The following is a 13,393-nucleotide window of genomic DNA, read 5'->3' on the forward strand; positions in this document are numbered from 1 at the left end:
GCTTGGTCTAAAGAGGGAGACCCTGCCTTTGGCAAAAACCCAGAACACTCCCATCAAGACAGATTCTTGCAGCTATAAACTGGTGGGCTTAGAAGACCCTCTGTGTGCAAATGTGAATACCCTGAGCACTAGTTACCCCTGATAGGTTGTTACATAACAGCCAAGTGTAATGACAACTGCACTTTAAACAGTAGAGGATCAAACAGTGATTTAGAAGAAATTCCTCTGATTAATTATTAACCAATGAAAGCCTCTGTTTAGAAAGGAACTTGGGAAATTGTTGACTGAAGCTAGGCGGAGATCCCTTTCACTTCCTTTATTTTAAAAAAAAAAGAAAACAAAAAGGACCTGGGTGGGGTGCAGTGGGGAGAGGAGAAAGGAGGAGACTAAATTTTGATAGAGGGGTCTCAGTCAAACATCCCGTGTGGGCTCTAATCCACGCGGGGACTCTCCTCAGGACAGACTCGCTGACTGGCTGGCTGGGTGAGGTGAAAGGACCTTGCTTATAACAAACTGCAGCAGGAACCTTGCCGCTGCCTCTAGACCCAAACAAGGCCAGGCAGAGTTCTGGCTGCAACTCTCCTGAGGAACCACGAGGGACAGCCCTGGGCCACTGCGCACGCAGCTGTGCCAACTTCTGCCTCATCTCCCGGGCGGGGTGGGGAGGGGATCTTGGATTTTGTTTTTCTGCTCGGCGGCGCCACCTTCCTTCCTGGTTGGCTCTGGAACGCGGCCCGGAGCCTGCGCCCTACTCCTCCAGAGGACTGCTTCGGTCTGTGGCCCTTTCTCCTCCATTCGCCGCGATGACGCTCGCCATCCTGGTCCTCCGGCTGGTTGTCGGCATCCTGGCGTTTCCCATCTACCTGCTGAACCTTTTAGGCATGTGGAATTGGATATGCAAAATGTGGTTTCCCTACTTTCTGTCGCGGTTCACGGTGACATATAACGAGCAGATGGCGAGCAAAAAGAAGGAGCTTTTCAGCAACCTGCAGGAGTTCGCGGGCCCCTCGGGGAAGCTGTCGCTGCTGGAGCTGGGCTGCGGCACCGGGGCCAACTTTAAATTCTATCCCCCCGGGTGCAGGGTGACCTGTGTCGACCCTAATCCAAGCTTCGAGAAGTTCTTGTTCAAGAGCGTCTCAGAGAACCGGCAGTTGCAGTTCGAGCGCTTCGTGGTGGCGGCCGGGGAGAACATGAGCCAGGTGGCTGATGGCTCCGTGGACGTGGTGGTCTGCACCCTCGTGCTGTGCTCGGTGAAGAACCAGGAGAAGATTCTGCGCGAGGTGTGCCGAGTACTGAGGCCGGTGAGTGACAGATGAGGACTAACCCTAACTCCCAAGTGTGGTCCTGTCAATTTCGGGTGTATTCTAAACTAAAAGGTACACTTAAAAAAAAATCAGGGAAGGATTTTTTTTTTTTTTTTTTTTTAAGAAAAGGAGTGTCAGAGACCGGCAGAGGTAAGGACTGACAAATTAAAATTTAAAAACTTCTAAACTGCTGCAGAGGCAAGAGCCTGCAGGACAGCTCAAATGTCGAACTTGGTAACAGTAGCTCCCAGAACAGCTGAAGGGTTCATGCCCCCCCCCCAATTAAAAAACATTACAAGTGCCAACACTGAGGAGGCAGAGGCAGGCTGATCTCTATGAGTTTGAAGCCAGCCTGGTCTACAGAGTGAAGCCCAGGCCAGCCAAGGCTACACACTGAAGCCCCGTCTCAAAAACCAAACCAAACAACAATTGGCAAGTCACTAAGGACAATGGGTTTGTTTCTTAAAACTGATCAGAGTTAAACAACAACAACAAAACAAAAAACAAAAAAACCAAGATGAGCAACTGGGCAAGATCAGGAGCACAAATTAAAGTAGCCATTGTGTGAGAAAGACCTAGAGGCCATTTTTAACCATGAGACATAGTCTAGGTACTGGTGTGTATCTGGGAAGGGTCCCTCATACAGCAAAAGTTTTTGAAGACACTTGACATATCAAAGTATCAAGTGTACATAATTTTATCTACTAGAAATTTATCTACAGTTACACATGTACAAAACCTTGTCCATCACAAGGATAGTCATTAATAGAGCATTGGCATTAGTGGAAATGGGAGAAAACCTGTCTGTGGATGGGAGATTGTCACATAGTCAGGAACGCTGTAGCTATTAAAAAGTTGGCTGGGTGTGGTGGTACACACACATAAACCCAGCGAAAGTCAGTGTCTCAGAGGCTGAGGGCTCGGCATAGTCTCTCTGGCACAAGGACAGGTGCGCAGTGATCAAACTAGTAGGTAGTCACACCTGACACACACCAGACATGGCTTCGGTTGTCTTCTTTAGCATCTATGGTTGCTTAATCGAGCCCAGATCATCATGAGAGCCTCAGTTTACCCTAACCATAACCCTCTGAAGCAGGTACTTATGATCATCCTTTCAGAAAAGAGGTTTAAGAAATGCACCCAAGTTACCTGTGAATCCAGGTCTCATTCTCACTGAATTGTGCTAGGCTGGCCTGAAACTCTGTAGGAAGACCAGGCTGGCTGTGAACTCACAGAGATCTGCCTCCCCAGTACTGGATTAAAGACATGCACCCCCACACCCTGCCCAGGTCCAGCTCTTCAGTGAGAATATTGCTGCCCATTGTCATCTTCCAGATTTCGGCCTTTCTGCCCCTTTGCTGTCCCTAGACACGGAAGCTCTCCCTCGGCTCTCCTTCCACATATATATCCTCCCCAACAGTCTCACGTGTCTTGAGTGTTCTCGGCTGTGTGCCTGCACAGATTTCCAAATCTCAACCCCCACGCAGTTTGCTCTGCCCCGCCCTGCCAACCTCCCGGACTATTTCCAGACACAGCAAAGCCCGTCTCTCTGCTTTTCCTTTCTAACCTGAGGAAATGACATGTTTGGCTTTTCGCTTTTTACTAGGAAATTCAATTGCATTTTGTTTGTTTGTTTTTTGTTTGTTTGTGTGTATGTTTTTTTTTTGTTTTTTGTTTTTTCAAGGCAGGGTATCTCTGTGTAGCTTTGGAGCCTGTCCTGGAACTAGCTCTTGTAGACCAGGCTGGCCTTGAACTCACAGAGATCTGCCTGCCTCTGCCTCCCGAGTGCTGAGATTAAAGGTGTGCGCCACCACCTCCTGGTGTTTTTCTATTCTTAAACATACGTTTTACTTGAACTTTTCTGTATAATTTGGGGTAACTACATCTCTAAACTGAATGTTATCAGGAACTCTGCCTTCGGGTGGCCAGGACCAGAGTAGCATAATGAAGGCTGGAAAAAGGGAAATGCGTTTCTTTTCTCCCTCGGAAATGCACAGGGCTGCTCGGGTAGCATGCCCGTGCCCTACGTGGGCTGCAGGGCTGCTCGGGTAGCATGTCCATGCCCTACGTGGGCTGCAGGTGAAAAATCAAAGTGCAGTTTCTCCCCTAAGGGCAATATCACTTACCATCCCAGGCTGAGTGAAACCGAAGGATGAAATGCTGCCCTGGGTGTCATTTGCATTATGAATGAAATAACACAGTTCGGTCTACACAGCACCTGTAGGTAGGTTCATATTTTCCTTCGACAGCTCCTGTGTTTCCAGAACTTACAAGAAGTGCCTGGGAACATTTTGCTAGTGAGTTAAAAGTTTTTTTGTATTTTAAAGGATGGTGGAACATATCTGTAATGCCAGCTTGAGGCAGGAGGACTGGGAGTTCAAGACCAGCTAGTGCCAGAATGAGTTTGCTGTGTAGTGAGATCGAGACCAACCTGGGTGATGTTGTGAGGCTGTTTCGAAAGTCAAGGAATGACAACAACAAAAGACAGAAGAGGGGAGGTGGTCAGTAAGGTAGCTCAGCCAGCAAAGGCACTGCGGTCAAGGCTGCCGCCCTGAGGTCCACATGGTTAGGAGACGAGAACACACGTGTGCACACACTTACACACGCACTTGTGTTTTCACACTCAGACTAAACTAATGTAATGAAAATTTTAAACAAAAGGGACTTGGTGTTAATGCATTTATGAAGCATTTGTGTAGCAAACATGAGAGCAGGAGTCAGGGCCCCGAGCGCCAAAGCACAACAGTAAAAAGGCAAGATTGTGAAGGAGCAACGACAGATACAAAAATAGAGAAACCTGGCAAGCTTCCTTGCGTAGACTCTCCTTTTGGAGAAAGACTGCTTGAGTTTAACAACTGTTGTTGTCCACACACGTGTGTGTGCTCACATTCATGCACCCACACACTAATTCCAGAACAGGGGAGTCAGAAACCAACAGCTCTCTGAGGCCGCTGGCCAGTTAGCCTAGCCAACATGGTGAAATCCAGCCAGTGAGCTGCTGGGTCAAAAGTTGTCCTCTGACCTCCACAAAAAGCCCTACACATGGGCACTCACACATGAACACTCATGTAAAAATACACTTATCTTTAAGGTTCTTAGTAGATATAAAATCTTTTTACTAGAAAACTTGTGTACTTGGGTTCCTTTTAGGTCTGTTTGTTGATATCCATCCTTGTTTTGCTCATGGAAATAACTGCTTTTTTCCATTAATGAGCCGTCATTTTATTACAGTGTGATTATATTAGTTAGATGCTGTGACTCACACCTATAGTCCCAGCCCCAGGGTCCACAGAGGAGGAGGATTAAGGTCAGCCAGTACATACAGTGTCCTCTAGGTGCTGCAGGAGGAGGCCCGTTTCTGTGTCCAGGTCCAGGCTGAAGGGAAGTGGGGGGAAGCAGACAGGGCTCTCTTTGTAGCAGTAGAAACCCTAAGACATACCCTTCACAGGCATTGCTAGCTCTAGTGTAAAGGTGAGTCAATTTTTCCAAAGGGCAATTTGAAAACTTTTATCAAGGTGTTTTAAAAGGCACCCATCATGGACTCAACCCCGTTTTTAAACAATGTATCTGCTTGGCAATAATTACAAATTCTCCCAAAATTGGTAGACATTAATGCTAGTTACAGTGAAAAACTGGGAAAAGCCTAACAGATACGAAGTAAAATAAAGATTATAAACAACGTGTGGTACAGACGTAATGTTGGGGAAAATTGCCTGTTCCAGGCCTGAAGATGTGGTCCCACTATGACTGGCCTGTCACTTCAGATCGTCCTGCCTTAGCCTCTCTTGTGTGGAGACTCCAGGCATGGGCTATCTTACCCAGCTAGTGCTGTATAAAATGTGACCAAAATTCAAACTACATTACCCATTACCTACTCCATTATAATTTACCTGTGAATTTTCAAAGTTGGCCTCAGGCACTGAAATTTGATGCTTCACACATCTTGTAAAGCTGTTTTCCCAGAACCAGTATCTTTAAAATGTGTGTGTGTGTGTGTGTGTGTGTGTGTGTGTGTGTGTGTGTTTTCTTTCTCAGGGAGGCGCCTTCTACTTCATGGAGCATGTGGCGGATGAGCGGTCCACCTGGAATTACTTCTGGCAGCAGGTTCTGGATCCTACCTGGTTTCTTCTGTTTGATGGATGTAACCTAACGAGAGAGAGTTGGAAGACTCTGGAGCAGGCCAGCTTCTCGAAGCTCAAGCTGCAGCACATCCAGGCTCCACTGTCCTGGGTTTTGGTGCGACCCCACATCTACGGGTACGCTGTGAAATAGTGGGAGGGGCACAAGGCCTGAATGGCTGCTAGGGCTTCAGTTTAGATGTAAACTTCCACCTGGGAGGAGTGAAGTCCACTTCATTCTGTTTAACCATTTTCTACATTCTCTCTCAAAACCAAATCAAAGCGGCTTTGAACCCCCTTCAAAGCGACCAATGATCTCCAAGCCTTTGATAATAAAGCAGCTGACAGTTTGCAAACCGAACAAATCAACTCCAGCTAAGTGAAAATCCACCTCTGACTAACAGAAAATCTTCTCCCCAGAAAATGAAATCTGAACCCGCTTGCTGCCCTGGTGTCTCTGCTCTGGCTTTCGCTGCCCTGTGCGCTCAGGCCAGCAGCTGTCTCCCTTCTGATTCAGTGTTTCACCAAATCCTGCTGCACAACACAGTTTTTATGCGTGCACTGAGCACCGGTGCCCAGCGTCACCGCAGGACTGCACCCGGCCACTGGCATTCTGGGGTTAATTATCTAGCATGTGCTTTGTTGAACAGAAGAGACTCTAGGCAGTGGAAGGGCAGCCCCTGCAGTTAGGGAAAATGGGCACACTGTGTGGGAGACTCTAAATGCAACCGGTAAATGTAGTGGGCAGGGCCTGGGGGATTCTTCTGACCAAATTCCCTTGGTATTGAACTGGGCGAGGTGGTGCATGCCTTTAATCCCAGTACCTAAGAGGCAGATTTCAGTAATCTCTGACCTCTGGACCAACCTGGTCTACAGAGTGAGTTCTAGGACAGCCAGAGTGACACAAAGAAAATCTTGAGGTGGGGGAGGAAAAAGCCCCCACTGGTCCTGGAAGGAAAGCGCGGACATCACTGTGTGCACTGAGAGCGAGTCTGGGTGGGCCACTCAAGGGTCTCAGCTACAGTTTGTATGGATGTAAACAAATATATTTTCTGAGATGCAGAAGTCCTATTTTCAACATCAAATCAATAAATTCATATTCCTTTAAGAAATGGAAATAATCTATACTTGGCTGGCTTGTCTTCATTTGTGTTTTAGCATCTGAGAAGGAAACATCACCTTAGACAAGGAAGGCATTTGAACGCGCAGATGTGTTTTTCTGCATCCAGGTATGATGCACAATATACAAGGGTTGGTCCTTGATGCTGGGGCCAGATCAGCCCAGAGGTGACTGAAGGGCAAGGGGGAGGGGCCTCGTCCTTCTAGGAGGGGGAAGGCATCCTGGCAGGAGCATAGGCAGCTTCTCACATTGTATCACAGTCAGGAACCTGAGTGTGGAGAGAACTGGGACCAGACCATAAAAATTCAAGTGATTTATTTTCTTCAGCAAGGCTATTAAAGGTTTCACAGTCTTCCAAAGCAGCCCACTGGCTGGGGACCAAGTGCTCAGGCCCATGAGCCTGTGGCGACATTTAGCATTCAAATGACCACACACAGCTAGCCTTCAGCCATTTTGATGTGGACATGTGGTTATTTTGTTTGTTTGTTTGTTTGTTTGTTTGTTTGTAGTGTTGTAGTAGGGATTGTGGGCATGCTAGGCAAGGCTATACCATTGAACCAGGTCCCTGTCCTGGAATAAGAATTATGTGTTGGGAGTTTTAATATAGGGTCTCACTATGGATCATTGGCCGGCCTCAGACTCTACCTGCCTCTGCCGCCTGAGTGCCAATCAAAGCCATGTGCCACCACAGCCACCCTGAATGAGTTTTGAAAAGCTTCAGTGCAGGGGTCCCGTTTGTGAAAGCAGAGCTTGGAGAAAGGCAGCTCATGGCTCTGCCTCTCCCACACAAATCAGCACTGTTGTCAGGACCTGGATAGCTCCCTCTTCAGTTCTGGGAGGTTTGCAAAGGCACAGGTGTACCTCATCGCATTGGAAGGTGTCGCAGGGTTTCCAGGGCTGTGAAGAGACATGGTGACCATGGCAACTCTTATAAGGAAAACATTTAATTGGGGTGGTTTGCTTAGTTTCAGAGGTTCAGTCCATTATCATCATGACAGGGATCATGGCAGCGTGCAGCAGACATGGTGCTGGAGAAGGAGCTGAGAGTCCTACATCTTGCAGGCAACAGGAAGTCAACTGAGATACTGGGCAGTATCCTAAGCACAGGAAACCACAAAGCCTCAAAGTGGCACACTTCCTCCAACAAGGCCATACCTACTTCAACAAAGTCACACCTCCTAATAGTGTCACTCCCTATGAGAGTATGAGGGGCAATTACATTTAAACTACCACATTCCCCTTGAAGTCCACCCCCGACAGTGGCACACTTCCTCCAACAAGGCCATACCTACTTCAACAAAGTCACACCTAATAGTGCCACCCCTATGAGAGTATGAGGGGCAATTACATTTAAGCTACCACATTCCCCTTGAAGTCCACCCCCGACAGTGACACACTTCCTCCAACAAGGCCATACCCATTCCAATAAAGCCACACCTAATAGTGCCACCCCTATGAGATTATGGGGACCAATTATGTTCAATCTACCGCAGAAGGTAAGAGCCCAGTGCAGAGGACTAGCTAAGTCCTTGTCTGAATGGCATGGTCAACAGCCTCACTGCTCTATAGAAGCTAAGGCGAGAGAAATTAACACAGGAGTCTATTACAGCTGCCACCTGTGGCAGAGGTGGTTCCAGAAACCCTCAAACCGCACAATCTGTTTGACACCCATGTCTGCATATTACAGATTTTCTCCTTCTTCGAAGAAAACACATTTAAAGCCACTCTGAACAGGGCTGGAGAAATGGGTCAGCAGTTAAGAGCACTGGCTGCTCTAACAGAGGGCCTGCATTTATGTCTCAGAACCCATATGGGGTGACTCACAACCACATAGAACTCAGGCTGCAAGTCTCTGATGCTTACATGCTTCCGCTCCACCACAGTTCTGTGGCTAATATGTGCCCACAGCCATGCCTGATGCATTACACGGATGCTAGAAGTGAAAACTTGGCTCCCCGCTCTTGCACACTGAGCCATCTCTAGCCCTGGTCAGCATATATGTAGACTCCTTCCATTTCAAATAAAGCTTGAATTATACTTTTCTATGTCACTTTAATTTAATTCTGAGCCTCCTCTGGGACAGCAGGATGATGAAGGTAGAATTTTCAACCCCTATTGTAGGTGTAAGTAAGGAAGTCACAATAGACTGGAATAAAGGATAAATATTTATTTGGGAACACTCACACAATAAAGGTACAGAGCTAGTGTAGTCTTCTGCCCTAGAGTGGAGAAAGCTGTGATCAGATCTCCAACTACCACACAAGAGAGTGAGCATGCTTCCTGTCTGGCCTAATCAGTCCACATGTAGTACCTCAGGCAACACCCTAATGGGCCAGCACCCCAAAACATATAAGTGGAATAAATTCCCAAAACACTTCCCCCTTTTGTCTAAATAAGAAGGTTCTAAACCTAATACAAAACTATATCCAATAAGAACAAAGATCAAGTATTATTCAGGAAAAAGAAAAGGCAAAAACATACACAAAAATAGAACTACAACCATCATAAACATCAGGCAAGAAACATGTGCTAAATGTCCAATCTAAGGAAATTAGCAAATAACAGATTTCAAGAGTTGTCGTATCCTGGAGTCTAAGTCTTGTATCTAAAATGCCTTAGCTATGTTATGAGAGGATATTAGCCATGACTGTCTAGTTTTCAACCCCATCAAAGACTTGAAGAGGAAAATAATGTTACCTGAGTAAGCAGGAAAGGCAAGCAAGCACTTCCAAAAGGCACAGAAAAAAATGATAGAAACAACTGACTGACTGCCTGGGCAGTCACCCAAAGCCTCATTTGCAATGTTGGGGCAACCAGCTTTGACTGAGGCCTAGAGTATCTGACAGACCATTTTTAAAAGCAGCAAGATTTGAAAGACTGTCCTACCCTGTCTTGGCAAAGTTCAGCAGTCGCTTTTGCTTGTATTGGTGTAGGAGGATCTTCTATCTAGGTGCTACTTTCATTAGTTAAATAAAGAGACTGCCTTGGCCTAGTGGATAGGGCAAACTCAGGTAGGTGGGGAAGACAGAACAGAATTCTAGGAGGAAGAAGGCAGTGTGGCAGATGCCAAGGTTCTCCTCTCCGAGACAGACGCTGGTTAGACTCATGCCAGTAAGCCACAGTCAAGTGGCAATACATATTAATGGAAATGGGTTAAACAAATATGTAAGTTAGCCAATAAGAGGTTAGAACTAATGGGCCAGGCAGTGTTTAAATAAATACAATTTCTGTGTAATTATTTCAGGTATAAGCTAGCTGGGCGGCCGGGAGCTGAGTGGGAAGTGGCATGCCACTCCTTTTACAACATTGTATCCTGTTTTTTTCCAGTTTGAACAGTGCACATATTGTTAGCAGTTGAGACAAGAGCAGTTCTTTGCCCAAAGGCCAGTTTTGCCAATAAGTGGCATAGAAAGCAAGCTCCAAGTGGAGTGTCTTTGATGTTTAACATTCTCAAGAATAAATCTGTGCTGCCAGGAGCAACCATGTCTAATATTAACACAATCCTGAGTTATTTAAGTGTCATGTTCTACAGGTCTTTGAAGAGTTTGAAGATTACCTGTCTATGCAGAGTACATCTCTACAACAAGACCCTAACAGTAATAGTATAACAAACATGGGTGACTATTAACCTGTAAATCTGAAAGATTAAAGCTTCATATAACAGTCTTTAAGCAGATGTGAGCACAAAGACAATGACCTCAAAATTGTATCAATATAAAAATATCTTTATCAGATGTAGAAATGTATAGTGCAATATGATAAAAGTATCCTAAATCACATCGATATGCAAAATATCTTAAGCAGAGGTAGGAACACACAGTGTAACAAAGTAACTTTACAAATGTAAATATAAATAACATACAATATTACAAATATAAATAATTTATATAATATATACAAATGGTCTGAGACAGGAATACAAAGATAATTTTACATATGTATCAATATACAAAGAATCTATACCAATGTAAATTGTCTATAATGAATAATTCACAAGTAGATACATTAATCTACCTATTATCCCATATCATCCATTCCCCTTTTTTCCCCCAAAAAGATTCCTGAGCCTAAACTTTGTATTCTACCCCCAACCCTATACAATTTATAACCAACCCCTTACAGATGGGAAGTATGCGGAACCACTGGCAGTAGAAACAGGATCTAACCCTAATGCATGAACTGACTTTGTGGATACCATTTTCTATGGAGGAATACCTTGCTCAATCTAGGCACTGTGAGAGACAGGGGGAAAACCTTGATCCTGCCTCAAAAAGGTGATGGGACAGATTTGACTTTCCATGGGAGACCTTACCATCTCTGAAGAGTGGATGTGGGGTGGGGTGGCAGGTGGGGAGAGCATGAGGAGAGAAGGGAAGGCAATATATATATATATATATATATATATATATATATATATATAGACAGATAAACAAGAAAACAAGCAGACTGAACAAGGTATAGGGAGCAAGTCATTAGAAACACTCTTCCATGGTTTCTGTATCAGCTCCTGACTCCTGGTTACTACCCTGCTTAAATTCCTGTCCTGACCTCCTCCAGTGAAAAACTAGAATCTGGAAGAGATTACTTTATCACCTTTTGTCAGTCGGCTTCAGAAAGATTGAAGCACTGAAATGACTAGAAACAACACTGCTCAAAGGAAGTCATCTCAGAGGAAAACAGACAAGGTATGTGAACGGACGAGGCCTTCAGCTTCATATATAAGACTGTAGACTGTGTGACTGTTAACCACAACCGCTTGCCCTTAGCTCAAAATGCCATGAACTCATAGCCTAGATAAAGATTTATATCGAAACTAATGTCAATCCATGTCTAGCATAACCAACCGCAGACTCACACTGGGGACATCTGTCTGAGGAATATCTATTCTCATGTATCTGATATGATTCTAAGAATAATCTGTACCACATGAAAAAAAACCACATGCTATTAAGCAATCTTTTCTGTATAAAGGATGAGTCTCATGCCTAATAAAGACACATTCAGATACAATTCCTTTGAGTCTTGTGTCTGGCATTGGGCGACTCCTTACTCACCTATTCCTGAGACCCTGTCCCGTTGGTCCCAGTGCTCCAGCTGAGCTGGTTCGTAGCAACACAATCTGTCCAAAAACAAACTTCTGAAAAGAAAATATTGGACTGCAGTTTCTCTTACATCAACCACCTAAGAGTCGCGCTGTAAGAAGCAACACCTCCTCCTCGCCTCTACCGTCCTCCAGGAAGCCGCGAAAAGCAGCAACCATGCATGAATGCATCTCCATCCACATTGGCCAGGCTGGTGTCCAGATCGGCAATGCCTGCTGGGAACTCTAGAACATGGCATCCAGCCTGACAGTCAGTACCAAGTGACAAGACCATTGGGGGAAGAGATGACTCCTTCAATACCATCTTCAGCGAGACACCTTCTCTGCGGGCACTCTTCCTTCAAGCTTGTGCCACATCTTACCTGAGAGACCATGGAGATTCCACAGGTGGCTTGACATGGTATTACTTGAAGAAGAATCCTACTATCAATTCGTTTTGGTACTGACGTTTTCTGGAGCGAGTTCTTTAGACATCTCATGTGTGTTATCAAGACGTCTCCCTTCCAGGGGCATACTGTCATCTATGAAGTGTTTGTAGACCTGGAACCCACAGTTATTGATGAAGTTCGCACTGGTACCTACTGCCAGCTCTTCCACCTTGAGCAGCTCATCACAGGCAAGGAAGATGCCACCAATAACTATGCCCGTGGCCACTACACCATTGGCAAGGAGATCATTGACCTCGTCTTGGACAGAATTTGCAAACTGGCCGACCAGTGCACAGGTCTTCAGGGCTTCTTGGTTTTCCACAGCTTTGGCGGGGGAACTGGTTCTGGGTTCACCTCCCTGCTGATGGAGAGGCTCTCTGTTGATTACGGAAAGAAGTCCAAGCTGGAGTTCTCCATCTACCCAGCCTCCCAGGTTTTCACTGCTGTGGTTGAGCCCTACAATTTCATCCTCACCACCCACACCGCCCTGGAGCACTCTGATTGTGCCTTCATGGTAGACAACGAGGCTGTCTATGACATTTGTCGTAGAAACCTCAACATTGAGCGCCCCACCTACACTAACCTTAACCGCCTCATTAGCCAGATCGTGTCCTCCATCACTGCTTCCCTCAGATTTGATGGAGCAGTGAATGTTGACCTGACACGTTGATAAAGTAATGTTTTTCAGATATCTTGAAAGCAGGTCCAGCACAGCGGAAGATACTTCCTGTCCTGGAGAACAAGATTCAGGTGCCACCATGTGGAGACCAGACAGCAAGATCAGACCAGACATCTCCTTTGGTGATGTCCTCATTGTCTTGTCTCTTTTGGACCCTGGAGATGTCTGCATCTTCTCTCCTCAGAGCCCTGGTGTGACCTCATTGTCCCCTCTCCTCAGAGCTCTGGTGTGACCTCATTGTCCCCTCTTCTCAGAGCCCTTGTAATAAACAGCATCAGGAAAGTTTTTAACTTAAAAAAAAATTCAAACATTTTTTCTTTATGTCATTAATTCTGATACATTCTTAAATTGTTGGAAATTTTGAAAATATGCTTCAGTGTTCACTTCTATTTGATCTGTTTATATTGTATTTACCTAATGTTTTAATGTTCAGTGCTCCTCAAGCACATCTGTGGAGACACTGTCAGAACTGCAGGCTATGTAAAATATTAACATGAAGCAAATATAAAAAAGAATGAAAGAATGAAAGAACTCGGAAAGGAAGTGGGAGGAGAGAACAAAGTGGGAATTTTGATTGGTATTATTTATAAAGTAATACTTTAAAAAAAAAAAGAATGATGCCAGGTGGTGGTGGCGAATTGGC

At 45.4% G+C, this 13,393-nt stretch overlaps 1 protein-coding gene and 1 pseudogene across 1 annotated transcript; both read left to right on the plus strand.

Moving 5' to 3' along the window:
- Positions 1–682: 682 nt before the first annotated feature.
- Tmt1a (thiol methyltransferase 1A) lies at positions 683–6,547 on the plus strand. Its single transcript, XM_087899292.1, has 2 exons — positions 683–1,301; positions 5,340–6,547. Exons 1-2 carry the CDS (start codon positions 804–806, stop codon positions 5,574–5,576), a joined length of 735 nt encoding a protein of 244 aa, XP_087755418.1. The 5' UTR covers positions 683–803; the 3' UTR covers positions 5,577–6,547.
- Positions 6,548–10,944: 4,397 nt separating this feature from the next.
- LOC148119025 (tubulin alpha-1C chain pseudogene) lies at positions 10,945–13,038 on the plus strand (annotated as a pseudogene).
- Positions 13,039–13,393: the final 355 nt, after the last annotated feature.

The sequence above is a fragment of the Myodes glareolus genome, chromosome 19 (assembly GCF_982192425.1).
Source record: "Myodes glareolus chromosome 19, mMyoGla1.1, whole genome shotgun sequence".
Lineage (NCBI taxonomy): Eukaryota > Metazoa > Chordata > Mammalia > Rodentia > Cricetidae > Myodes > Myodes glareolus.